General features: G+C 38.9%; 1 protein-coding gene across 3 annotated transcripts in view; it reads right to left on the bottom strand.

Moving 5' to 3' along the window:
* The window catches only part of upf2 (UPF2 regulator of nonsense mediated mRNA decay), a 100,669-nt gene that overhangs the window by 11,366 nt on the left and 71,125 nt on the right, over nucleotides 1-18,178 (bottom strand). For all 3 annotated transcript variants that reach the window (XM_060842627.1, XM_060842626.1, XM_060842628.1), the window contains 4 exons: nucleotides 15,216-15,314; nucleotides 14,756-14,926; nucleotides 6,775-6,916; nucleotides 1,807-1,927 (listed from right to left, as the gene is read on the bottom strand). In XM_060842627.1, the coding sequence (XP_060698610.1) occupies nucleotides 1,807-1,927; nucleotides 6,775-6,916; nucleotides 14,756-14,926; nucleotides 15,216-15,314 (533 nt within the window). The remainder of the gene's footprint in view (nucleotides 1-1,806; nucleotides 1,928-6,774; nucleotides 6,917-14,755; nucleotides 14,927-15,215; nucleotides 15,315-18,178) is intronic.

The following is an 18,178-nucleotide window of genomic DNA, read 5'->3' as shown; positions in this document are numbered from 1 at the left end:
CAAATGTGGCCGTACCAGAGCTTTGTACAGCTGCAGGATAACCTCCTCGTTACAGAACTCAATCCCTCTATTAATAAAGGCCAAAACACTGTATGCCTTCTTAACAACCCTGTCAATCTGGGTGGCAACTTTCAGGGATCTGTGTACATGGACACTGAGATTTCTCTGCTCATCTGCACTCCAAGAATCTTACCATTAGCCTGGTACTTTGCATTCCGATTACTCCGTCCAAAGTGCATCACCTCACACTTGTCCACATTAAACTCCATTTGCCACCTCTCAGCCCAGCTCTGCATCCTATCTATGTCTCTCTGCAACCTACTGCATCCTTCATCACTATCCACAACTCCATCAACCTTAGCATCAGCCACAAATTTACTAACCCACCCTTCTAAGCCCTCATCCAGGTCATTTATAAAAATGACGAACAGCAGTGGACCTAACACCAAACCTTGCGGTACGCCACTAGTAACTGGACACCAAGATGAACATGTTCCATCAACTACATCCCTCTGTTTTCTTTCAGCAAGCCAATTACTGATCCAAACTGCTATATCTCCCACAATCTAAGACAATGTCAATGCTTGATTATCCTTTACAATAGCAGACAAGGATAGTAAAGTATCCTTTGCCTGTTCTAATCATTCTCTCCCATGCCTGTATGAGGTTTGGCATTCAGACACAAGCTCTTTTTGCACAGCTTAAGTGTAAAGTGGCAGCAAAATGAACATGAATACACAACCATCCCTGCACCCCATGACAGATCGAGTAGATTGAAAATACTTCAAACTGAAAACTGAATGAACCCTGCAGTAGATGTTACAAACATAATCATTAAATAAAATATAGCTATATCCTATTTAATCAAGGGCATTAAAAAGGGTGCTCGTGAAAATGGACATGACCTGAAGTGCCAAGTCACTGGTCTTGGGATATTTATTGTTTGATGAATGCAAATTCAAAGAACTTCTTACTTCACATTATGCATTCTATCACCCCTGCATAACAATTTAAAATAAGGCCAATTAACCATAATTAGCAAGAAGTATTTTTGTTATAACATTGCCGTGAACTCCTGGGTAATGGAGTAAGGTATAAAAGAGCTCTTAACCTAAGTGCTCCATGGATAGATCCATAACTCTAACTTGACAAAACCAGTTCCACATTGGTTCTGTTGTTGGTAAAATGCCAAGAAGCATTTGCCTGCAGACAGAAGGAAAATCTGAGGGAAATTTAGACTTCTTCTGTACAACTCAGAATGATGAGCTAAAGTGAAATGTTATCAAGATGTTTAGATTTTGTCTATCACTTGTGTTCAGTGAATCAATCTCAATAATTTAATACTCTTTTACAGAACCTCCTTAATATATATTTTCTTTAAAAATAAAATCATTCACCCAAAGAAGCAAGGGTTTCTGCATGCCAGGGTGAAAATACACTGAGTAACCTGTTGAGAAGCATGCTCATTTTTAATACAATAATATCCAACAATAACTGTTTGCGTTTTTGTAATGTCTTTCACACATTAAATTGTCCCAAAGCCCTTCACAGATGTGCAATCTGGGAAAAAAAATGATGTTCAAAGGAGATATTTGGAAGGATGAGTAAAAGCCTGGTCAAAGAGTTGGGTTTTTAGGATCTTAAAGGAAGAGAGGGAGGCGGAGAGACCTAATAACAAATTTCCAGAGCGTAGCGCCTAGACAGCTGAAGGCATGGCAGCCAACGATGGGGTGAAGGGAGTGGGAGATGCACAAGAGGCCAGAGTGGGAGGAACGCAGAGTTCTTGGAGGGTTGTAACACCCTTACCTCCCCCCTGTCTTGAAGATGAGATCAGCATTTGGTGCTCCTTTCGGATGCTGATACCGCGGTCGACGCTCACGATTGGTATTTGCTGGAGCTGGGCGCTGTGCCAGGGATTGTAACATCTCTGTAACAATAATTTAAAATTATTAGGAGAAACATTGCAACTTAAAAGGTTTCTTCTCATTTTCTAGTGCTTCCAAAATTTTCATTTAGCTGAAAATGTGGGACAAAGGATGTTAAGGCACCAAAAAAGAGAAATGCTCAATATGTAAAGTTGATAAATAAAGGTTCCTCTCGCTTTAACTATAGGATTCCTTCAATTATACTTTAGTTATGATTTTCAGGATAAGGACAAGTAAATTACTGTTGCTGAATCAGAAAGGATTAAATTAGGCAGTTGGTTCTGATATAACGTGATAGCACTGTTCTCATGAGATCCTGTGTTAAAAGAAAACCGCACAACAGCCGTGCCAGGTAAACTAATGGCGCAGGAATCATGGTATAGCCAAGTCAGGTGAGGAAAGTTTACATTCTACAAGTAATGGTCTAAATTCTTCAATCACATTAAAGGCAATTCACATTAAAGAACATGCATTATTGTAGAACCGACTGAATAGTTTTGTTTTACCTCTCTCCTCTAGAAGCTATGGGCTCATGTTCTTGTCTATTCAAACCCCAGCACAAGAAACAGAGAAGCACAAGGCTTTTTAACCATTCAAGCATTTCCATTAACAACATGCAGTGCAGTATCTATTCAGCATTGTCATCAATAATACAATATTATTGCTTCACAGAGCAAGTCAAAACCAAGGCAAAACCTAGATGGTGAATGACCCCTGTGCTAAAATCAATTCTTCCAACAAAAAGCAAAAAGGTCGTAGTTTTGGAGCAATGGTGGTGTCAATCCTGTTGGCTGCCTGAACACTTTTTCCAGCCAATTTGAAACAGGTTTGAACCAAATCAATGCAGGCGTGACGTACAAAGCTGAAACCAAATTGTTTTCAAGTCTAAATTAACCAATGGGGTGAATAAATCATTTATAACGATATAACTTTGAATTTTAAGCTTGTGCTCAGTAGCGGTTGAGAAATTCCCCTTTTCTTTTAAGAAAGGAGTCTATGATGTAACATAAGTGACACTCTTCCTGTGCCCTGTCCAAACAGAGGATTCTACGATTAGTGATTAAAAGTCTCTGGCTACCACGACTTCTGACTGCTCTGCACAACATAGTTTTGGGAAAGGTGTTGACAGGTTGAACACAGCCATCCTCTGCAAAAATCCAAAAATACATCTTGGGAAACTAAGCATATTGTTACTTCATTTAGATGTAAATTGGGCCAATTCCAAGTCTCACAGGGCGCTAGTGAATATAATGCCATTTTATGCAAAAAAAACTCGACAGCAGATTTGAATTGCCTGACAGCACTCACCATCCAAGTAGGCAAAAGGAATAGAGATGGTGGGTAGGAAGGGAAGAGATTTGCTACCAGTGAAACAATACTCCAAGTTGTCACTTTGAGGAGCTGGAAAATCCCTTTTAAGTTTCACTGCTCTTTAACTTTCAGGAGGATAACTAACTGTATCATACACTATGAACTGCAATAATTTCAGTGGCGAAGTGTGTTTTACAATGCATCCATCAGTTAAGATTCAGAATATTATAGATTGAGGTAAATAAACTAAGGGTGTGTAATGGAATAAGGACCTACATGCAGAGAGAGGGGAAAAAGCAATTTGTCTAAACTGGTTCAAGGCAGCATATTTCTCAGCATTGTTTTTGCATATGTTTCTCCACACCTCTAGTGTCCTAATGAACAAACAAGGAAGAATAAATAACACTTCCAAGCAGGAATGCTGAAACAAAGTGAAAGAGGAGCAATTTGAAATCTTGTAAGAAACGGTCTATCCAATTAATTGTGCAATAATTCAAGTAATTTAATAAAATCATTTAATAACATTAAGTTGTTACCTCAAAGCCAAGACTGGTAACATGCTACGTTCAAAAGTGTCCATAAGCTTAGCAATGTTTCATCTAACCACTGCCAAAAATAGTTCAAATAATGTGAGATCTTACTTATTTACAAGACCCTGTGCCTCCAAGCCCAACACAGAAGAATTTTAATAGCACAAGAGTTCATCAAAACATCAAAGCAGAAGCTCTGCGGGCTCCAACTTCAACATCCTGCATGTTGCCAGTCATAACTTTTAAGTTCATGAAAACAAGTGCTTGATTTTTAAAAGATTACTTTGCTGTTCTTATTTAAATTGATCATTTAAATATTCTTGCATTTCATTCGTTATTCCTCCTCTGTTTTGTCTCAGTTCCTTTTCCTCCTCATTTTATTTAGTATGTCATAGAGTCATAGAGATGTACAGCATGGAAACAGACCCTTTGGTCCAACCCATCCATGCCGACCAGATATTCCAACCCAATCTAGTCCCACATCCCTCCAAACCCTTCCTATTCATATACCCATCCAAATGCCTCTTAAATGTTGCAATTGTACCAGCCTCCAACACTTCCTCTGGTAGCTCATTCCATACACATGCCACCTTCTGTGTGAAAACGTTGCCCCGTGGGTCTCTTTTATATCTTTTCCCTCTCACCCAAAACCTATGTCCTCTAGTTCTGGACTCCCCCACCCCAGGGAAAAGACTTTGTCTATTTGCCCTATCCATGTCCCTCAATTTTGTAAATCTCTAAGGTCACCCCTCAGCCTCCGACACTTCAGGGAAAACAGATCTAGCCTGTTCAGCCTCTCCCTATAGCTCAACTCCTCCAACCCTGGCAACATCCTTGTAAATCTTTTCTGAGCCCTTTTAAGTTTCACAACATCTTTCCGATAGGAAGGAGACCAGAATTGCATGCGATATTCCAACAGTGGCCTAACCAATGTCCTGTACAGCTGCAACATGACCTCCCAACTTCCATACTCAATACTCTGACCAATAAAGGAAAGCATACCAAACGCCGCCTTCACTATCCTATCTACCTGTGACTCCACTTTCAAGGAGCTATGAACCTGTACTCCAAGGTCTCTTTGTTCAACAACACACCCTAGGACTTTACCAACCCCACCGAAGCTCCTTGAGGTGAAAGCTATCAGCTTCTGACACCCTTCCCAAGTGACCATTTCTTTATGTAAACAGTGGAATGATTTCAGCCATATTTGTGTATGAGATTACTCTATCAAATCTAAATCAGCAGTTTTACCCTGATTGAACAAATGAGTAAACCCTGCTTCAACAAGCGTGAGTTTTACCCACTCAACTTGTCCTAACACTGGAAACGACATGAATCGTGGAAATATGCAATAATAAGCAAATAATTCCTAGTGTAGTGTATTGTATTAGGTATTCCCAATATATCACTGAAGCATGGTACAGCACTGCACATTATGCACTCAAATTAAAACCAACATATTACTGATCTTGCCCTTTCTCATATACATTAATGAAGTAAACCTTGACACACAGGGAACAATTTCAAAGTTTACGGACAAGGAGAAACTTGGCAGTGTTGTGATCTAAGGGAAGCAGATTGTAGAATTTCTCAAGGGCAACCACGAATGCACAATAAATACTGGCCTTTTTAGTAATGCTCACATTCCAGGAATTAATGAAAACAAAATTTACGTTGGACATACATAATTCATTGTATAGATCAAGTTCTGTACAAAATTGCAACTGTTAACATTTTCTCAAACTTTTCAAATCCATAGCTGTTTCAAATATTACATCTATTTTCAGGTTATAACAATAATTACATTTACATTTAATACTATGTGCATACAGTCTGATGGAAACCTGAAGTGATTAAAAAACAGGTATTGATCACACCAACCGTGTACTGAACACAAGAAAAAGAAATGCTAAAATTATATTCAAAATGTTGACAAAATATTTAAAGAACCTGAAACATACTTGTTCCTTCAACAAATTTTACTTGAAAATTGTTTCCAAATTTCTATAGATTTAGTGTATTTTTCTAACCTCACCAAAATACTTAAAGAGGAAATACTTTACAGAATACTATTTCAGGTAAAACATGAACATCTGGATAAGTACATGAATAGGAAAGGTTTGGAGGGATTTGGGCCAGGAGCAGGCAGGTGGGACTAGCTTAATTTGGGATTATATTCAGCATGGACAGGATGGACAGAAGAGTCTGTTTTCGTGCTGAATGACTCTGATTCTATGGAGCAAGGTCTTCCATTTTGCTAGAACTTTCCAATGGCATTAGCTGCAGAAAATGTTCCTGGACATCCACATCAAACAAGTTGTTTGTGTTCCCAGAGTTTCCTGACTGTAGGAAACCACAGCACAGTTTGGGAAATCTGCGTTCCAAACCTGTGCTGCAATCACACAAGGCACCTGGCCAGATCTTTTAACATGTAGGCAATATTATAAATTATAACCTTCTCGCAGATTTTAAGAGCTTCTCCTGCCTATGCTGATAGATTCCAGCTGAAGTTCCAAACAATTAAAGCTTACATTTGGGACCTGTACAGTTATTAATGATTATGCGCCATCACAGGCTTTCAGCTATGCAGACTTTTTTCCTACAAAATTGCATGCATAACTAAACAATACAAAGACTAGAATTCAGTTACTTCTAGCCATATTCCTACTTCCTAGACAATCACTAACAGTTTTGTCAAAATTTAACTCAAAGCAAGATTGGGAAACATGTAAACCAGTTGGCAAATACCAGTTGGACTAAATCAGCCCTGATTATATTCACTTGAACTCCTGAAGTTGTGAATACTGCAAACTGGAAACAGGTTAGCACAATCCCAAATCTCAGCTCAGCTGACAGTGCAGCGTAGACATAATGGGTGTACCAATATACATAATAGATTATAAACCAAAACATTTATTTTTAGTTGCAGAAAGACTGCTCCAATCACTTTCTAGTTTAATGATAAACACTCCAGAATTACTGCAAGCTCTTTCCTCCCACTTTCTTACCCTGGTAATCTTCCTGTTCTTGCCGTTCATTAATATCGAGTGTCAGCTTCTTCATACGCATTCTTTCTTCTTGTTCTGCCTGTTGCTGATTCCAGTGATTTGCAGCAAGCTGCGAATTCATTGGTACGTTCAGTATTTTAAACTGGATAAAAATAATTTAAATGGTCAGAAAATGGATTTTACACAGATGGTTAATGACATAGCAAAGCCGAACAATCATTTTCTGCAGAATTACAACTTGTGCTCCGAAACTGCAAAACGAATCAACTACGCAGTTTCTTGGCAAATGATGCGTTTCATCTCCGTCACATCTGCTGCAAAAATAACTCAACTTGGGTTAAAAGTCAACATTAATTAGTTATAATTTTAATTAGTTACAAATCACACAACACCAGGTTATAGTCCAACAGTTTTAATTGGAAGCACTAGCTTTCGGAGCGGCGCTCCTTCATCAGGTGGGGTTGTCAACCACCTGATGAAGGAGCGTTGCTCCGAAAGCTAGTGCTTCCAATTAAACCTGTTGGACTATAACCTGGTGTTGTGCGATTTGTAACTTTGTAAACCCCAGTCCAACACTGGAATGTCCAAATCAATTATAATTATCCTTCCTTCACAGCCAAGGTTTTACATCAAACTTATTTGGCAAAAATCACAACCCAATTTCTGTTAGAATTGAGTCCAGATTTGTCTACTTCAAAGCAGCCAAAAATAAGCTCGTAAGAGATAGAGAAAACTTTACACCAATAGGTCAGTGAGTTTTACTGATGGTGTATACTGTAGTTTAATAGCTGAGGTTAGTGATTATTCTGGTTTTAGATGGATTCCCAAGTGATCTGTAAATTATATTCATGTCTGACAGTAATTTTCCCCAGAACTGTTTTTTTCCTTTCCTTTTCAGTTACAGGGATAAAATTCCATTATTTTGTACGCCCTCGATAATTCGCAATTAATGAATTTTCATAATAGCTGTGGAAGAAGAGAGGCACCACCCAAGCATCACCCTGACTTTTACACATTAGCCAACTTGCGAACTAGGTGAACACAAAAGCTTCCTGACCTACATCATTCAAATAAATCTTGTAGCTTTAAATATAATTAGTTTAAATAAAAGTGCATTTGCATTGGGAGAATAATCGCAGTTGGACTGCAATGACTGCAGCAATGTCTCAGAGATAGTTGCTATAGGCCAATACATTACAAAGACATCGGAATGATGGTAAGGACGATTACAGAAGCAGAGGCAGCAGCAGTTGCCAATTGCAAGATAATAATGAAGATGGAGAGAGGGGGAAATCTGAATGATAAATCTATCAAGCACTTCAGTCTGCGTTATCAGCTGCTGCTCAAAGTGGCAAAAATAAATAATTTGTCTTCAACCTTATGGTATGTAGGTGTTCAGTTAAGTTTCATTAGAATGTATTCAGACAGTCCACATGCAAACTGTTGAAACTTAGTGGTACACATTCTCCTCTATTGATTTTTGCTCCATTTTCATCTGAAAATTGAGCAGTTTAAAATGAAGTTTGTGTCTATAGATTCCTGGTAAACTGATGTTTGATTTTTAACAGCATACACCCCGGTACTTAGAACAAACCATCCTATCTTAGCACATGACTTGATGTAAACAAGTGGCATGACTTGAGACACTGCCACCTTTCATCAACATTTGAATAATCTAAATCTCAAACTTGTAACTTGTTCTTTGGTACACTGCTTGTGCATTTATAACAAACATTGGTTGACACCTCCTCAACAGCCACAATGACTCTGCAAGAATATAATGTTAAAAAACACACAACACCAGGTTATAGTCCAACAGGTTTAATTGGAAGCACTAGCTTTCGGAGCGCTATTCCTTCATCAGGTGGTTGTGGAGTATAAGATCACAGGACACAGAATTTATAGCAAAAGTTTACAACGTGATGGAACAGAACTTATACATTGAAAAAGATTGGATTGTTTGTTAAGTCGCTCGTCTTTTAGAATGAACATGTTAGTTTCAGTTCTTTCATATATAAATTCCAGAACTTCTTTACAGTTACATTCTCAAGTGAGCTTTAACAATTTGTGTCACCTGACGAAGGAACAGCACTTCGAAAGCTCGCGCTTTTGGACTATAACCTGGTGTTGTGAGATTTTTAACCTTCATCCACCCCAGTCCAACACCAGCATTTCCAAATCAAGAATATAATGGCTGCTTGCAGGATGTATTACCCTGAAAAAAAAGTATGTCCACACAGGTCCTTTAATGCATCACAACATCAGCCAGCCTGAATAGAAATTAGAGGGGATCCAAGAAATGTAATTTAAGAATTTGATTTTAATGGGCTTTTTAAAAGGAGGCTATATGGAGCTACATACATGGTGTAAGGTGACATAGTACCAATCTACAGCAATGATGCTGACAGTTATTCAGTTCCTTCAGTATATGGGTGATCCAGTTCCATAAATGATTTAAAATTGTTGCTGGGTGTGGGTACTTCAGCATTTACAGAGGAATCTCGAGTATCCAGCATTCGATTATCTGAATATCGGATTATTCAGTAAGATCACATGGTCCTGATGCTTGGCTAATCTATATTATCCAGCATTCAATCATCCAGAATTCAATTAACGGAACTAAATACTCCCCAACTTTGTCCTTCGGATAATCAAGGTTCCTCTGTATTACCCATTGAGAAGGTGCTCAGTGGTTAGCATTGCAGCCTCACAGCACCAGGGACCCGGGTTCAATTCCTGCCTCGGGCAACCGTCTGTGTGTAGTTTGCACATTCTCCCAGTGTCTGCGTGGGTTTCCTCAGGGTGCTCCGGTTTCCTCCCACATTCCAAAGATGCGCAAGTTAGGTGGATTGGCCATGCTAGATTACACATAGTGTTCAGGGATGTGCATGTTAGGTATGTTAGCCATGGGAAATGTAGGGATAGGGTAGGGATGCCTCCTATCCTTATACTTCATACATTATTGGATTAAATAGGAAGTTATTTTTAAGAGACATTGGCACTCAAAGGCATGCATGCCAACCTCTTGCAGTATGTCAGGCTTTATTTTATGCTGAGATTTCCACAATAAAGCTTGAGGAGCAGTCTCACCCCAATCCATAATTTCTCGTATACCAGAAAAAGAAGTTGTTTTTCAAAGCTTTCTTGGTGGTTGACAAAAAGACCTTTTTTTGGTCCAGTTAAAATATAATTTAATACGCAATGTGCGTTGTTCAATGTTGTGGAATCTGAACAGGAATTTTCTCATTACTGCCAACAAGAATCCACCCTTTTAGAAAACAGTGAAACCTCCTTTAGAACAAAGCACAGATTCATTACTCCAATACCACAAACCCAAAGCGTGCATTTCTGTTACAATTTAACCTACAACAGGCTTCAAAACACTACCTATATTTCAGATGAACAGTCTGCTAGGTTTTTTCTAATATTTAAATTGGGTGCATAAAGAGCAATTTAAGTATCACTATTCACAGATTATTTTTAATCAATGCTATCCTTCGTTGTTAACAGCATCGTGCTGAAAGTTTGCAGCCCACAGATTGATTCTTCAATATAATAAGTAATGAGGCTGGTCATGACACAACACTGAAAAGTAGGCGTCATAATCAGTTCAGATGTAATGACTGAACCTTTTTGTCCCCTTTGGTGATTGTGGGTCAATTTTTAACCTGCTATAAACAATACACCTCCCATGTATTTCACTTCATTACGTAACTAACCAGCCTCTGAAGCAAACTGTCAAAATCTGAACAACCAACCACTTGTTTCAGAATACAAACACTTTCAAAATCATATTTTGCACGCTGTTCATTTTAAGGCAAGAACTAGGAATCTGAGTACGTTAGCAAAGCAATCAATATGGCTAATAAAATGTCTGAATGATAGAACAAACCTGCATGTATATGGCAAAACTAATAAATTACAAGCCAGAGGAAGTTGCAATAACTGTTTAGTTCTATGGTCAGAACACATCTCTAGTACAGTGTCAATTCTGGTTCACCAAGGTGCAAATGGAACACTGAAATTCTGGTCAAAGAACAGTGTTTAACTTGATCTCCAACTTTACAGATCTCAGTTAGGAAGAATGGAGAACTTGGCGTTCTCATCAGCTCTTTTAGAAAGGTATTAATATTTGCATAACACCATTACGTTTAGAAAATGCTGAAACATTTCAGAGAACTGAAAAAAAAGACATCTTAAAACTAATTTAAAGATAATATGTGGTACTGTAAATAGAGTCATAGGGATATACAGCATGGAAACACACCCTTCGGTCCAATCAGTCCACGCTAAACAGATATTCCAACCCAATCTAGTCCCACCTGCCAGCACCTGGCCCATAACCCTCCAAATCCTTCCTATTCATATACCCAGCCAAATGCCTCTTAAATGTAATAAAGAAGAGGTAAATCTAAAAAGCTGTCTTAAACAGAGGGAAATAGCAGACCACAGGGATAATATCAAGAGTTAGACCACAGGGCTAATATCTCTCTCTCTCTCTCTCTCTCATCTCAAAAGCCCAAAAAGACCATGGAAACAAAAATCCTGTAACTAGTTAAGATAAACCAGATACTGCCATTAAGGGGCTTCTGGAGGAATGAGCCGAGATGAGTAGAATGATTTTTACTATCCATAATCACCTTGTGATTTTGTTTTTGAACTATTTATGAGAAGATTTAGCTGAATAAAATCAGGTAATCTGGTCTTCAGCTGCAAATGGATAAAATTGTATTATCTGATTAAGATCCATGAGTTTTATTTCCTAGATTAATTTAAACGTACAAAACAAAATCAACCAGTGGGAAAAACACAACAGAAAATCAAAAATAAATCTGAAAGCTGGGAACCTACGGAAACAAATAGTCTTCAAAAATGTCCTCATGACAAAAGGAGGTGCTGGAGGTCTTAAAACATGTAATGATAGATAAATCGCTGGGATATGATCAGGTATATCCCAGAAGTTAAGAGAGAGATTACTGGGCCCCTTACTGAGATATTTGTATTATTGACAGCTTTGGGTGAGGTGCCAAAAGACTGAAGGGAGATAAACGTGGGGCCATTATTTAAGAAAGGTGGTAAGGAAAAGCTAAGAAGCGACAGACCAATAAGCCTGACATCAGTGATGAATAAGTTGTTGGAGGGGATTCTGAGGGACAGGATTTACATGCATTTGGAAAAGCAAGGACCGATTAGGGATTGTCAACATGGCTTTGTGCATGGGAAATCATGTCTCACTAACTTGAGCAAGCTTTTGAAGAGGTGACAAGGTTGATAAAGACAAAGTGGTACACATTGTCTATATGGACTTCTGCAAAGCATTCAACAAGGTTTTGCACGGTAGACTGGTTAGCAAGGTTAGATCATATAGGATGCAGGGGGAGCTAACCAGATTGATACAAAATTGGCATGAAGGTAGGAGACACAGGATGATGATGGAGGGTCTTTTTCGGGCTGGAATTTCGTGACCAGCCTTGTGCCATTGCGTTTCATCCTTTATATAAATGATTTGGATGATAATGTCGGAGATATTGTTACAACACGGTATAAGCCCTCCTGCTCAATTTAAAACGAGCAACACAGAAAAGATTTATCCTGTGCAGTAATCTGTAAATTTCCGAGTGGCCAAGAACTTTTTAAAGTAAAAATTAACTTTATTTCTTAAAGTATACCAGAGAATAACTAACTAATAACTATTCACAATTCCTTGCTCTAACATATGTTTTACTTTCCCTTCTGTAATACTGGTCCAATAAAACTCCCAATTCAGATTTACAGAAAAATCCAAATGTTAAAACCAGCCAGCGATCGAATCTTCTCTTTATCTTCGTCGGTGTTTTAACGCTCCAGGTCAGTGGTGAGGTTTTTCTCTGTGCAAACTCCTTCACTAGACGGGTACCTCTCAGAGTTCTGACTAGCAGTTTACAGCTGTTGGTCTGGTGGCAGTTCTCCTTCCAACTGTTCAATTTTCCCTGGTCTCCCACAAAGCATCGGATTGTGTCATTGGCTTTTAAAGATTGTCAATATACTCAATTCAAACTGGATTAGAATTTGGTATTTTTTGGGGTATAATTTAAACTGATTGTCCTAATTCAAATCTGCTTTGTCATGTCCCAGCAACTAGTACCCCAGTAGCTGGAGCACATGTTACATTGTGAATATTGAGAACACTTGGTGCTGTCACTGCTCGTGTTTACTCTCAAAGGTACAAGTACACATCTTCATAACAGTTTGGTTAGTAAGTTTGCACTTTTGCCACATATTGTTTACAGAGTATTGATACTAAAAATACAATATCCATTCTCAATTCAGTTAGCACAACCTTTAAAACAAGTTAGGCACATATTTAATGACAACGTCACTCCAGCAATCCTGCTGGCAACTGTTCCTGCCAGAAAATCCGCTATCATGATGTCATATCTATCAGTTTTATGCCATCCTCACATATCCACTGCAGAGCTCTACAAGCACTCCGAAACATCCAACTACACCTACGCTGAGGCCTCTTTCAGAGGGCAAAGTGGAAGATAGCAGGAAGAGATCTCTCTAGCTTTTCAGCCCTGATCAAACAACCAATAGTCCACTTATCAAAAATTATTTTTCACAGGTCCAACACTATTTCTATTCTTAGATTAGATTACTTACAGTGTGGAAACAAGCCCTTCGGCCCAACAAGTCCACACCGACCCTCCGAAGAGCAACCCACCCAGACCATTCCCCTACATTTACCCCTTCACCTAACACTACAGGCAATTTAGCATGGCCAATTCACCTAACCTGTGCATTTTTTTTGGATTGTGGGAGGAAACCAGAGCACTCAGAGGAAATCCACGCAGATATGGGGAGAATCTGTAAACTCCACACAGACAGTTGACTGAGGTGGGAATAGAACCTGGGTTTCTGGCGCTGTGAGGCAGCAGTGCTAACCACTGTGCCACCATCCACCTTACATTCCTCTAACGCCAAAGAGATAACTGCAGCATAGGCCCCTAACAGCTGGATACACGGCCAATAAAAGTTGGCTGAATGCATGTGAAAATGTATAAAAGTCCAGAGTCAGAGGAATGGGTAGTTTAGGAAAAGGGGTCTGTTAAAATTGTAGGAGATTGCAGAGATAGAGAGAAGCATGATGATTGGTTTCAAATATGAGAATGGGTGTTTTAAGTGTGAAGCACTGTGAGACTGGGAACCCAAGTAAGTCTGCAAAGGTAGGAATTACTGGTGAACAGAACATATGAACAGTAGAACTGTTTACGGGCTGAAGGTTAGAGGGTGTGGAATGGGGGCTCACAAGACAATATTGAAGTAGTTAAGTCTGGAGGTGACAACAGCAGGAATGACAGTTTCAGGCTGAGGCAGGGTCAGACTGAAATGACCTTCAGGACCATAGGAGGTGACAACTACTCAGCTCAAGTGTGCTCTACCCTCAACATGTTCCCACACTATCTCCCTAATACTTGATATCATTAGTAACTGGAACTCTATTAACCTCTACTTTGAGCTTGTTTAATGTCTGAGCAACTACTGGCCTTTGGGCAGGAGAACTCCAAAGTTTCATTACCCTCATCTCAGTCTTAAGTGGCTGGCCTTTATTTTAATACTGTGTCCCCTATTATAGGCTGCACAGCCAGGGAAGACAAACTTACCTATCAAAGCGGTTTTTTAAAAAATGTATATTCATGTGAGATCAGCACATATTATTCTAAACTACAGATAATACAGGCCCAATGTCCTTAAGACTCTCCTCATTGGACAGTCTCATCATTCCAATGAATCTCCATTGCCTCCCTCTATGACAAGTAAGTACTTTCTTAGGGATCAGAACCACACAACATTCCAGGTTAAGTTAATGAAACATGATGACAAAGGCCAATCACAGACTCAGAAAATGAACTTGGGGTTGGGTAGGATGCCAAGACAATGAACAGACTTTCCAACCAAGTCTCTGCATGACAATTATCTGTAATTTGCAGCTGTAGAGTACCTGTTGTTTGTTCCCTCTTCTGGTGAGCATCACAAACTGCATGGTTTCTGAATTTTCAGAATCGCCTTCTCCTCCTCCTTGGGGTGGAGGACCTTTCTTCAGTTGGCTTTTTAGTTGCAGTGGAATAGCCACGTCTAACTGGTGCACTTTGACAGACTCGCCAGATCGCTGCTGCATAAAGAATGCATAAGGAATGATTTTGGTGCAAGTACTTCCTAAATATTTTTAGAAACTTTAAACTTTTCTGCCAAGAGGTCACTGTCAGTGGTCTAAATTAAAACAGCAGAATTAATCTGCACTAGAAATGTTAAAAACACTCTTTCTAATGCAAATGAATTTTCTGTATTTCCTGTTATTGTTACATTCAAACTAGAATTTAGAACAAAGAGTTTAGTCCGAATTTCCAGTGCAAAGTTTCTGAATGTAAAATCACAGCTTGTAACTTCCATGCACGAGGTACCTGCAGATTTTCGAGCATCATTTTATCCAATGCTTGAATGAATTCTTCATCTTCTGCACAAGGAAGATGCTTTAAGCCTCCGCCCTTGATCATCACCTCCTGCAAACCAAATTACAAATGGAGTACTGTTTTGAGAGCATTACTTAATTTTGGTATCCCATAACAAATCAAAAAATTTGATTCCAAATATGTAAAAAGATTCCGAAACCCAACGCAATTCCTAAAGATACACGGTTTTCAAACTTTGAAAAAAAGAAATCTAGTTTAAAAGTCCATCCTTATTCTGGACATTTGAAACTCTTCTTAACATGTGAAACAGAATCCACAAATACACAAATGGGTGGCACGGTGGCACAGTGGTTAGCACTGCTGCCTCACAGCGCCTGAGACCCGGGTTCAATTCCCGACTCAGGTGACTGACTGTGTGGAGTTTGCACATTCTCCCCGTGTCTGCGTGGGTTTCCTCCGGGTGCTCCGGTTTCTTCCCACAGTCCAAAGATGTGCGGGTCAGGTGAATTGGCCATACTAAATTGCCCGTAGTGTTAGGTAGGGGTAAATGTATGGGTGGGTTGCGCTTTGACGGGTCGGTGTGGACTTGTTGGGCCGAAGGGCCTGTTTCCACACTGTCAGTAATCTAATCTAACCTAATCTGTAAGTAATCTAATCTAAACCACCTCCAATCTCATCTTTCAGTTTAGCTGAGAGAAGAAAAACAACATTGTATTGAAGAATATTGTAGTTGAGATTTTGGTGAGTTAAAAGTGCACACAGAGGGTTAACGATAAGAGAATTTCTGTTAAAACATTGGAGCAATAAGCCTAGAATTGGCAAAAAGCATGAATTTCAAAAGCAGGTAAGCTTGGTTAGGGACAGAGATGCTAAAGAGATGCAACTAGACAATTTTTGTAATTAACAAAAGAAAAATATTGCAGATGCTGGAAATCTCAAAGAATCTTTGTAATGAAGAGCATATGGGAATTCCAGTGTTCAAGTAGGAAGCCAAGCTGTGAATAGTTGAATTCATCAGACTGAGGATACAGCAGGGTAGCAAGGGGGCTGGGCAACTGCATGGCAAAGGAACACAGTTTATATTCCAAATTAAATTTTTTGAATTCAGTCTTGGTAATGTGTAGCTAGAAAAAGTTAATCAATGAGTTAAGTAGAAAAGTGGCAATGGAAAGACAGAAAGAGATCAGAAACTGCAGCCAGTTGCCAGTTCACCTATGCGATTGTTCCTATTTTCTATCCCCTGGTAACAACATTCACAAATAAAATAATGAAGAGAGAGATGAAGAATGGGCAGTTTTAAGGTCACAGTACAGTGATGGAAAGAGAATCATATAGGGAATGGAATGAAGTAAATGTATTTTGAGTAAGTTGTACAATGCAGGAAAAACATACAAGAAAGAAAGGTGTAACTGACTTTCTCGAAAGCTGCACACAGAGAGGGGAGGATGATAAAGAATAAAATATTATGGTCATTATAACGAAGTACCAAACATAATTGTGGTTAGGGGTGTTTCAGTGGCCGGGAAAGGGATTAGTGGGATTCTAATAGGGAATTTCAGAGAAATATGTAGAAATCTGGTAATAACAAACCATATTTAACAATCTCGAAGAGCAAATTAGTGAATGCACAGGGACAAAGGCATTATGTTTGTGGACAATCTAATGATGGTAGCATTGAAAGAGAGGTGGGCAGTTTTCACAGTCAGGAATCATTTATGATATCAGCTGCCCCCAAAGCTGCTATTAGCAGCCAGTCTTCCCATTACCACTCATGTGCTCAAGGGTTTTGCTTGAAAATTTCCTTGTTTAAAGATAATTATATGGTGAGCAGAAAAACAGGAAATCCCTAAAACAAAAAGTCACAAACGACACAAATTAAAACCAATGGGCTATTAAAATCCTTTTTCAAAAATTGTGTTGTGATCCCAGCTGATGGCAATACTGGACAAGTCAGATCTCAGAACGAAACCTGACTTGACAGATCACACAATTCATTTTTGCAGTTTGTGCACCCAACGATGTATTAGTGTGCATTTGGCTCAGTTGATAACATGTTAATGTCCCCTCTACTTGCAAGTTTCAGGATTCACATCCCATTTGAGGGCCTGAACACAGATCCAGGGTAGCACTCCAGTGCAGTACTGAAGTGTGCTATATAGTTTCAGATGCTGGCAGTGCTCAGTCACTAAACTTATTCACGAGGCTGCGAGTATTTTTTTAATCAAAGGAACAAAACTTTATTCGACAAAAGAAAAAAGCTATATTTATGAATTTACATTTTTAAAAAGATGTAATCAACCTACTTTTCCAGCAATATCCTTTACCGGACTCATCACAAGTGGATTATCATTCCTAGTTTAATTTTAATTTTTTGCTTGATTGATGAGGTTTTAAGCAGCTCATTTTGGCAAGTTTCTACACACTCACCAGATGTCTCTCCCAGAGACATACAGACAATGACTACTTGATGGAAATTTTTCTAACTTATCTTTTGTGGTAAATCCCATTTACTTCAATCGCTAAAACACTTTTTCAGACTTCTTTCACTTCTGAAAGCCTGAACAGCCATAAATCAAGTTGCAATGACGTACTGCTGTTCTAAGCCCAAATGGCCCCAGATGAGTGGATTGGCCAGTCTATCTGTACATCATAAAAGTTCAACTTTGTAAACATTTCATCAATTCTCCAGGAAGTTTGTCTATTCGGTTAGTTAAGGTCACATGCTTGCTGGTTTGATTATGCTTAAGTCTTAAAAAAAAGACTCACTTTTAAGAAGTCACTTACAGAACTAAAACCATTTATTTCTCTATTAAAATTCCGATCCTAAATCAAGATTATAAACTTTATAAGACCATGTGAGGCAGATTGGAATTCTGAAGCAGTGCCCTTATATCTTGCTCTTGTACTCGACAGATTACAAAAAAAAGTGCAAACATGAAGAGCTGGAGTTCCGC

This window comes from Hemiscyllium ocellatum, chromosome 23 (assembly GCF_020745735.1).
Source record: "Hemiscyllium ocellatum isolate sHemOce1 chromosome 23, sHemOce1.pat.X.cur, whole genome shotgun sequence".
Lineage (NCBI taxonomy): Eukaryota > Metazoa > Chordata > Chondrichthyes > Orectolobiformes > Hemiscylliidae > Hemiscyllium > Hemiscyllium ocellatum.
The sequence above is the reverse complement of the archived record's forward strand: the minus strand, read 5'-3'. Positions and strand labels throughout refer to the sequence as shown.